At 39.0% G+C, this 10,870-nt stretch overlaps 1 protein-coding gene across 1 annotated transcript in view; it reads left to right on the top strand.

Moving 5' to 3' along the window:
- The window catches only part of sdf4 (stromal cell derived factor 4), a 67,724-nt gene extending 59,050 nt beyond the window's left edge, over positions 1 to 8,674 (top strand). Inside the window, exons 5-6 of the mRNA XM_048614886.1 lie at positions 14 to 189; positions 5,114 to 8,674. Of these exons, the coding sequence (XP_048470843.1) occupies positions 14 to 189; positions 5,114 to 5,290 (353 nt within the window). The 3' untranslated portion in view covers positions 5,291 to 8,674. The remainder of the gene's footprint in view (positions 1 to 13; positions 190 to 5,113) is intronic.
- The last annotated feature ends 2,196 nt before the right edge of the window (positions 8,675 to 10,870 follow it).

The following is a 10,870-nucleotide window of genomic DNA, read 5'->3' as shown; positions in this document are numbered from 1 at the left end:
TTCTTTTCTGCAGATCAAGATGGAGACAAAAGATTGACTGTATCGGAATTCATTTCATTGCCAGTTGGCACAGTGGAAAACCAGGAGGCTCAAGACATAGATGACGATTGGGTAAAGGAAAGAAGAAAGGAGTTTGAGGAAGTTATTGATGCTGATCGAGATGGCATCGTCACAATGGAAGAGCTGGAGGTGGGTATTTTCTTCAAACGCCCTTTAGTATTGATGAGCGTCAAAACCACACTCTTTCGAACTTCCATTTGAAAACGTGAACATAGGCTCAGTTGATTTGTAATATACTTATAATTGGAAGGAGTATTTGGCAGCCACACAATAGCTACATGTCATTCAAATATTTTATTTTTTGCTGTCAAAATTGAGATATCGCTTTCCTGTTGCACCACCTCACAATCTACATTTAAGATCAACACCGATCTATGTTCAGTACTGGAAAGCTTAACTCTAGCTACAGATCTGTAGTAACTAGCAACGATAATTTCTTAAAAATAGGATATGTAAAATATGATTTGTGCTAATAATTACTAACTTCTAGAAGCCCATTTTACCTCAATTTAGGCAAATATAGATCAAAATGTGAACAAATGAAGATCAACAAAAAAAAAGTTCAGACCATATGTTTAACTTTTACGTGAACTTTGTAAATCTGACGAATCAGCCAACTATCGTGTGAAAATTTAAAATAATCCCTTGTGACGTTGTGATTGCTTGGGCTGGTATTTGACATGCTGTCCTACTCAACTGCTATCCAAGGAGAATAAACACTTCTAAAAATAGATACCTGCTGAATGTTATTCTTTAGCCTTCCAGTTAAATACTTTAAAATCCACAATGCCAGCTCTCAGAATGAAAGTACTGTTTGGTGTAGCATTTAAACCAAATTGATTCAGAAGGTCCAGGTTTGATCTTTAGCTTTGTCAGTTGCCTGAGGTCAGCCTAGCCAACAGTTCATGTACTAGATTTGGCCTTGTTGACTCTATAATGGGCTGAATTTAATTACTGCTGTGGTCACTCTATCCACCAGCCAGAAAGTGGATGGCAATATTGCCGTTTTCAGAAGCCCCTGCAGGATTTGATATCCATAAGTTAGGTGCCTGTTGGCCTTTGAGTTTTTAAGGATGGCAGAAATATTGAGGGACTTCTGCACTGTCAGAACCTAGTTAAAACTAGTCCCTGCTTTCCTCTCATGGATGTAAGGATTTTCAATGCACTATTTTGACCAAGTGCGGAAAGGTTTTTCCCAGCCTCCTGGCCAACATCAAAAAAAATCTGAATATCATCACATTGCTGTGTGCAAATTAGCTGTTGTTTCCTTTGTTACAACACTCCCAGCACTTCGGAAAAATACTTTACTGCCTGAAAAGTACTTTTGGGGGAGGAGAAAGGGTAAATTTTCCCATCAATGCAGTATTGATGTGAAGGGAGCTATAGAAATGCAAGTCTTTTCTTTCTTTCAGAGATATTTAAAATGTTGAGTATTGGAGGTTAAGTGGCCCGAATCACAATGGAACTTATTGGGTTTTCCTCCTTGTGCCGAGGTGTTGAATAAGCAGACATTTCCCCATCACCCACAAAAAGCAAGTAAGCTTGTCTGAAGTGCAGTTTCTTTTAATCAAAAACAAAAGGAAGTGGAGAACTCTGCAAATGTATTTTTGCAGCTTTGTCAATGAGCTAGCAGATTTATTTTCATGCCCAGCCACGTTTTGAGAGAGCCCTTTGTACAATGTGAAAATTGTAGGTGAAAATGAAAAAACTTTTATGGTTAAAGTTCACTTAAGTGTAAAACCAGTGTAAAATGTTTCTGAGAACTGAACTTACTACTTTCCAGGAGTGGTTGAAGTTCTGTGTACCTCACCCTGTGCAAAGGGAAGTGGGTAAGGCTTCTTGCTAATAGCTTGATTTCTTTTGCTGAGTGACAAATTTAATTTCTCCTTATGAAGTCTAATCATGCTTTGAGTGTTTTCAACTTTGTAACAATTCCAAATAAACACTGCTTCTCCCTGTGTCCAGTGCAGGGTGTTGGATTCAGAGTTTCACAGTCACAATTCATGACAAAATAAAGATTTGCATTTAAATGGCACCATTCGTGACTTCAGTGCATTCCTAACCATGTTACAGTCAATTAAGTACCTGAAGAATTTACCCTTTTATGGTTGGAGAGGGCATGAAAAATGGTTTATTAATCACATTTTCCTTACTTTGTTCATCTGTCCCTTCTGGGCTCTGATCTTCTTTTGGGTTGAATTCCAGCTCCTTTCCTTCAAGAATGTACACACTAACCAGTTCTTAAAGCTATGCAACCAATTTAGTTTTTCCCCTGCTGGAATTGTACTTTCAGCACCAAACTGATTTTTGCATTCTTTCTACAATCACATTTCCTCTGAATTTTCTTTGACCTTTTAGTGTTTAGAATTTCTTCCTCCTCTTCAGTTTAGCACCTTTTATTCCAGCTGTGGGAAAGCACAAGTGAGATTTGTACCATTGCCTGAAGGGAATACTGTCGATTTAGAACAATACAATATTTTACTCACATTTTTGGCTAACCAGTTCATTGTTAGAGGCATTCCAGATTTCCATGTACAATATTCAGAACTCCAGTAGACATTTCCAGCATCCAACTTCTGTTTATTACCAGCACCAGGCTCTGCTTGTGTGAATACAGCATGGGCCAGTCTTGCTATTCACAGGTGTACAAAGCTCATACTTTCCTTTTTGTGATATGGCTTCCTTTCATCCTTGGTCTTGCAATGCTTGCGCCAATTGTTCTGCAAAATACTCAATACACATTTCCCTGCTGACTATTCCCTTTCCGACATTACAAATTTTATACAGCAAACTTCCATAAACAGCAAGTGATAATGTGCAGATGATCTTTTTGGCCATATTGACTTGGACACCCAGATAGTATTCACCTGCTGCTGTTAAATTCAGTGCAACGGGATCTTTTTGTATCCACTTGAGAGCAGACCTTGTCTCAATTTATTATTTCATCCAAAGGTTGTCACCTACGACCATTTGTCCGGTGGCACTACTGCTGCTTAAGCCTGTGTCATCACCAAGTTGGAGTTTTTAAAAGGGGCTGAAATAATGAACGGCGCCCCTTGGCCTAAATCTTGCCTATTCACCTTTTCTTCAACCAGTGTAATGTCTGCACAATGTCGATTTGTTTGTTATTGAAAAGATTGAGAAGCCCAGTGTCCAGCTAATGCGGTGGCGTTCGGATGTTCCAGGAGCAGGACACAGTTGCTGGATTTTGAGGGTGATGATCTCTATCCTCAGTAAAATAACAGAAGGCTGGGTAGTGCTTGGAGATCCCTAGGCTCCTGGCAGGCTGGGTGTTCAGGAGCTGTCATAAATGACCCAGAGAACCACATCACACTCAAGAGATTGCAACCATATGGCGGCACAGTGGCTCAGTGGTTAACACCTGGGTTCGATTCCAGCCTGCAGCAACTGTCTGTGTGGAGTTTGCACATTCTCACTGTGTCTGCGTGGGTTTCCTCCGGATGCTCCGGTTTCCTCCCACAGTCCAAAGATGTGCAGGCTAGGTGGATTGGCTATGCTAAATTGCCCATTGTGTCTAGGGTGGGAAATGCCGGGATAGGGTAGGCGGTGGGTCTCGGTAGGATGTTCTTCAGAGCATCAGAGTGGACTTGATAGGCCGAATGGCCTGTTTCCTCACTAGGGATTCGATGAAATTGATACTTCAATCCTTTTTCTTTAAAAAGAGAGAATGAGATGCAACTTATCAGTGGTTAGCACTGCTGCCTCTCGGCTCCAGGGACCCAGGTTCATTTCCACCCTCGGGTGACTATTTGTGTGGAGTTTGCATATTCTCCATGTCTGCATGGGTTTCCTCCGGTTGCTTCAGATTTCTCCCACAGTCCAAAGATGTGCAGATTAGATGGATGGGCTGTTCTAAATTTCCCCATAGGGTCCAGGGATGTGTAGGCTAGGTAGAATAGCCATGAGAAATATGGGGTTACAGGGTTAGGGTTGGAGACTAGGTCTGGGTGCAATGCTCTCTGGAGGGTCGGTGCAGACTCGATGGGTCAAATGGCCTCTTTCCACACTGTAAGGGATTCAATGTAGTGCTATTCATGTCCACCGGACATCTCAAAGCACTTTATAACAAATGAATTACTTCTGAAGTGTAGTTGCTGTTGTAATGTAGGAAATCTAGCACCCGATCAGCAAACAATAAGCTCTGTAAACTGTAAGATGATGACCAGATTCTCAGTTTTTGTGGTATTGAAGGAGGAATAAATATTGGCCAGGTACTGCAACTAATTCCACTGCTGCTTTTCAAATGAATGCCATGGGATCTTTATACATTCACTTAACCAGACAGATGGAGCCTCCATTTAACATCTCATGCAAAAGATAGCACGTTTTGACAATGCAGCAGCATCTCTGTACTGGACTTGTCAGCTTTGACTTTTACACAAGCCTTGTTTTGAGGTGTGCATGCTATCAGCTGAGCCATGGCTGATACATTGCGGCTGCTGTTGGAATCTAATTGGATTGATATCTCTGAAGCTGCAGCTACTGAGGAGACACAGCAAGGTAGATTGTTAGAGTAGGACTATACTCTCATCATAAATGGCAGGCAAGTGTATAGACTTGTATTTGTTAAAGTGCTTTCATCTCCATGTGGATAATGACTTGAAGTGAGAGTATGTTTGGTAAAAAGTCACCAGAATATTTTTTCAGAGATATACATCTGTAAACAAGGAAAACTGTATCAGCAGTAGAAAAGAATTCAGGTGAGAAGAATGAATCTCAACTGTTTTTACCAGCTCTTACCACAGTCTTTCCCATCTCCAGAAAGATGGATGACAAAGGAACTTGAATTAAATGTTATGTTCTAGCACTGCTTGTCATCACATCCCCAAAAGTTAAACAAATGTCACTAAATATGAACAAAAAGCTGAGGGTCGGTAGCCTTTTGAGTATTGCGATATATATTTAAAACTATATATTATGACTTTCGGTGTTTTCCTTTTTTCACAAAATAAAATCTGCCTTTTTATGTTCATGCCTCGCTCTCCCATGTAGAAAGCAGCTGTAATTAAATAAACTGTTATTAAATTGGCAGGAATACATGGATCCTATGAATGAATACAGTGCCCTGAATGAGGCCAAGCAGATGATAGCTGTCGCAGATGAGAATCAAGACCACTATCTTGAACTAGTAGAGATCCTGAAATACAGCGAGTACTTTACAGGAAGTAAACTAATGAATTACGCTCAGAGCGTTCACGAAGAATTCTGAAGAGCAAAGATCCTATATCAGAATCATCTACTTGGAATCTCCTAAGTTGTATCAACCAGAAATATGCTTATTGAAAAATTGCTTTTCACATTACTGCTCTTGTATCCTGTTAAATTTCCAGAACTCTTCGAGACAGCTCCTTAACCTTAAAACAGTAAGACTGCTTATTGCTTTGTTTGAAATCTCATCTCTCAGAAAACCAAACAGCCCCTGCTATAATGTTATAATTTCTGAAGGATCATAAAGTGTGAGATGGAGCAATGTTTAGGGACTAGTAATGTGCGTCACTCAGACATGCGGGCCAACAGCGGACTCTTGCAACATTGTGCTAGGATGAGGTGAACTCTTTATGCTGAGTAGTCACAATAGTTGCACCTTGTCTAGATTGTGTTTAGATACATCCGCACTGTCAACTATTGTGAAATGTAATATGAATCTTCATTAGGCTATGGTGAAGAGCTTCTTGCTCATCCTGCAATCAGCAATGGCACTGCTGTAACCAGGACTCAGTGGTTAAATTAATTGATCATAACTGTCCTATTAATGATCAAAATTCTTAGTTTCCTTCTAAAAGTTTATCTGGCTGCTCCAGTTGGTTTATACACAGTGGATCTGCTAAGTCATCACAAAGGCAGCAGAAACAACAGCATGTACTGAGAGATAGCAAGAACTGCAGGAGTCCAAGATAAGTGTGGAGCTGGGGGAGCACAGCAGGCCAGGCAGCATCAGGAGCAGGAAAGTTGACATTTCGGATCGGGACCTATCTTCAGAAGAAGGGTCCCGACCCGAAATGTCAACATTCCTGCTCCTCTGATCCTGCCTGGCCTGCTGTGTTCCTCCAGCTCCACAGCATGTACTGAGATTGTGAGACTTTTAACAATGAACCCTAACTAAAGTGTTGGTCCAATAGACATGCCAGACCGGATTCTCTTTTCTGTTCTTATCGCAACTTTTATTACAATGGTTTGTTGTGCCTTTGGAAATACAAAAAATAGTGCAAGTGCAAATGGCAAAGTTCATCCAGCTGTGGAAGCAGGATTCCTTAATGCTGTCTGTAAAATTGTGTGTGTGTGTGTGTGGTTTCACACCAGTTTGTTTTTACCATAAACTCATCTGTCCTTCAAAGCAGCACTGTAAAATGCTGCCGTATTGTAATTAAGAAATAGTAGATACCAGAGACTCTGAACTGTGCTTGAAGGAAATAATTAATTATCTTTAGTATTAATCCAGTGTTATTGTGCAAGATTAGTGTTTGGCAATCAATACGTTAATTTGAGTTGATTATATCTATATCATCAACAGAAATCTTTCAAAGGTTTTGTGGTGGAAGATTTTCTGGATAATGTGCAATGAGTGATATTTCAGTATTGCTGGGTTTTTTTTTTCTAGGAATTATCTTTGCAACTGCTACCTAATGCATTTGTTTTCATAGTTTTGCAGAAAGCCTATAATACAAGTTCAGACCACAAGACCAAATCCAGAACGAATGTCTCAAAAATTTAGCAGTACCAGATTATGTTGTGCTGGAAGTTCATTAAACCACCATTTGGTGGTAATCATTTGAATTACCAAGGCAAACCTGATAATTTATTGTGAATATTTGCTTCAATCTTTTGAACCAACTTTATCTTGCTACTCTTGGGGTTTGATGTTGATTACCTTTTATCATTCTTAATATTTATTGTTCAAGTGAATCTGTTTATCACACATGCACTTATCAAAATCCAATAAAATCATGGTTTAGAGAAATAAATGCATCAGAATTGTTTCTAGTGACCACATGACAAATAATATTTTGGCATGTGTTTAGATGAGTTCCATTGTTTCAGGCTATCATGATACAATATGACCCTCTTTGGGGTATCATGCATTGGATGCATTTCTTCTGTATCCTCCTTTTGTAATCTAATCATGTAAAAGTTCCTCCCTATCACACTGAACTATGATTGATTTCCAATGGCCTGCTAAATGCATTTTTATACAGTGCACCAATTTTGTTGTGAATTTTAATTTTTTTTCCATTTGCTTAGTGAGGTACAACCAGAACCATTAGTGCAAAAGCCTAGGGAATCAAAGATGACCTGACCTGACGACCACAAATTTTAAACAGTAGATGTAGCTAAACGTTCATCAGAAGAATTCATTGTTATGCAATTAGATTTAACACTTATTTGGCATGAATTGTATAAGTATCAGGTTGATATATTGAATGAAATTGGAAAAGTATAATAGTAGACTTGTCACTTCCAAATTCTAGATTGTCACAAAACATCATAAAAATCAGTAGAATTGTTCACCCAGGACAGCAGAGTACAAATCAAGAGAATGTATGTCTGAACCAGATGGAGACCATTGCAACCCATCTGATTAGTCTTGTACTTAAAATCCTAAACAATACTTCATCTTTACCCCTCTATCTTCTTTACCATTTATTGAGTTTTTTAATCTGTACACAGTTAATCTATTACTTCCCGGTTAGTCCACTTGTATAATGAACGTTTCTGGTGCAAAGTAATTTGTTCATTTTCTTATTCTTTGATACTTTGAATGTTAAAATTTTACAATAATGCCTTTGGAGCAACTGGGTTCAGTTAATGCCATCCATAAAAGGTTGGAAATATCCCCAGGAGAGACTGTTCACAAAGTTGAAAGGTAGGAGAAAGACTTATAGATTCTTAAGTTTTAACTTTTTTTTTCTGCCTGTAATGAAAAAGGTCTCTCTTAAATGTATGTAAAACAATGTGGAACAATAGATAAACCCAGAATATAATTCAAAATAAAATGAAGAATAGACCCAAAATTCACATTTAAATTGATGGAAAGTAGGAGGAGCTGCTAGCATAGTGTCATTGGATTGCTAATGCAGAGCCCCAGGCTTATGCAGTAGGAGATGTGAGCTCAAATCCCATCATGGCAGCTGGTGAAGATTAAACCAATAAAATGATATCTCCAAAAATAATGTACAGATGCTAAAACAAATGAAAATTTTGCACTATAAAGCATAGAAATTAAAGAATTACTCCAATGAAAATTTCAGTTCATGATCATTTACAGTGGCATTATCTGTCTATATTACAGTCTCGATATTATGGTATTTCTTTTGATTCACTTAAACCATTTTGGAGGAGGTTTTTGAGTAATACAGTCTAAATAATGTGGAATATTAAAATAAGGGAGATGAACGGTCAGCTTTCATGCTCCTTTCGTAAACCACAAGTGGGGTGGCATATTTTGTAAAACAGCCCAGCCTTTTCAGTCACAAAGTATGGGCGCTGACAAATTTTAACAATTAAAATTTGGTACTGTGCATCTTTGTACGTGTACACAGGTGAAAATGTTTTGAATGTTTATGCAGCAATAAAAGTGGAAACAAGGTGGAAAAAAGCAACTGTGTTCTACAGCTTTCTTGACTTTGCTTAGTAACTACACAATGTCATAGTGAAGAACCTTCTACATGTTGAACAAGAGGAATCTCTCCAGCTTTGTGTGGCAACTTTGGCAGACATTCACAACAGCTGTGTTTGTGAAGACAATGGGAACACTGCAGGGCTTTGGCTGAACCTCCAAATGATTGACAACTGGGAGAACAGACTCCATTTTAGAATCAAAAAACAGAAATTGCTGGAACAGATGCCTCCAGACCTGCTGAGCTTTTCCAGCAATTTCTGTTTTTGTTTGATTTACAGCATTTGCAATTCTTTTGGTTTCCATTTCAGAACGTTCCTTGCAAGGCCCAGAAAGTCTAGGATCAAAGATAAAGAGCAATCAGGGCGTATGCATCTTGCATCCGAGATTTGCAACCTTTTTTGTTTTGAAGCTGTTTGACAATCCTGATGCCTGATACCCTCATGCAGAACCAAAATTATAAAGGAATCTTCAACTGGGGTTAGTACTGTAATGTACTAAATAAGCCTAACATCTGCTTAAAGCATTCTTTATGAACATGTGAAAAAGGGGTTACATGAATTTTGCACAGGAATCAAACCCTGTGCAGTTTGAGTGCAGGCCATCCTATGTAATTGGCTTCAAACCTATTTGGCTTCAGAACTAGTTCATATCAGTTTTATCCAATTTATTCAATCTCTGGGATATGCATTGACCAGGCCATTATGATATTAATGCCAGGTAAGGCGAACTTAATCCACCACTGACAATCTTCAAGAGAATTGGTTTGAAGTTGAGCATGTTAGGCTGCCATGTTCACTGTAGATTTTTAGTTCGTGTTTGACCCAAAACTCAATTGGACTTGCCACATGAACATAGTAGCTACACGAGCAGGTCAGACTCTTCGTATACTGTGGCACATAATTAACCTCTTGACTCCCCAAAGCCTATCGATCACCTACTAAGCACAAGTCAGTGTGATACAATACTCCCCACTTGCCTGGATGGGTGCAGCTCTAACAACACTCAAGAAGCTTGACACCAACCAGGACATTTGCTTGATTGGCACCAGATCCACAAACATCCACTCCCTCCACCACTGACATTCAGTCGTTGCAGCGTGTACTACCTACAACATGCACTGCAGAAATTCACTGAAGATAATCAGACAGCACCTTGCAAACTCATGACCGTTTCCAAGTAGAAGGATAAGGGCAGCAGATACATGGGAACGCCACCACCTTCAAGTTCCTTTCCAAGACATTCACCATCCTGACTTGGAAATATATTGCTATTCCTTCATTGTTGCTGGGTCAAAATCCTGGTATTCCCTCTCTAACAGCATTTGGGTCAAACCACAGCAGGTGGTCTGTAGTGGTTCAAGAAGGCAGCTCACTGCCACCTCAAGGTCAACTAGGGACAGGGAATGAAAGCCAGCCAGTGACATCCACATCCCACAATGAATATTAAAAAAGTGCTTTTTGTTCAAATTACTGTAAGAGATACATTTTTCAGTCAACTACCACATAAATGCTGAGTTAGTATAAATAGGCTTCAGCATAGGTTTCAATATATCAGTCCTATAAGGAAGTGGTGATGTGTTGTCACCTTTCAGCAGGAAAATGAGTACAAATCTCCAAAAATAATTATTGGTCAATGAGATAACATGGGTCGATTCCGTAGTCTCTTACACAGAATCACTAAATTGGATAATTCTGTTGAAGTTTTTGTTCCTTATTTCTGCTGGGATGAGTATAAGCACTTAGTGTACTGGCCCAGAGACTCCATACAAATGTCTCACACCATTCTTCAGTACCACGCAACAATGGATAACAATATATCATATGGTATTTATAAAGAAATGCAGGCTATACGTAATCTGGGAATTATATGGTCATTCACTACTGTACTACTGGTCTTTGCACATTATTGTCTTATCTTTCTTTAGGAAAAAGATTAGGCAAATGATGATAAAAGCAATTACTTGATTTTTATTTTTTCACCGAGGAGATTCTTAAGCTACAGAGCACTATCTCTCAACTCTAGGCTTAATGAAAGGTTGTTGGTGCACTTAGTAAAGAGTTAATTGAGCTTTGTGTTTTACGTCATTGAGATATGATTGTCTTTTGGTGTAAAGTGTATGCAGTGCCATATTTTCCGGTGGTGATTCTGTTGTATGGGTTAAGGATCATGCCT

Source organism: Rhincodon typus, chromosome 31, assembly GCF_021869965.1.
Source record: "Rhincodon typus isolate 14 chromosome 31, sRhiTyp1.1, whole genome shotgun sequence".
Classification (NCBI taxonomy): Eukaryota; Metazoa; Chordata; class Chondrichthyes; order Orectolobiformes; family Rhincodontidae; genus Rhincodon; species Rhincodon typus.
This window is presented reverse-complemented; position numbering and strand designations above follow the sequence as displayed.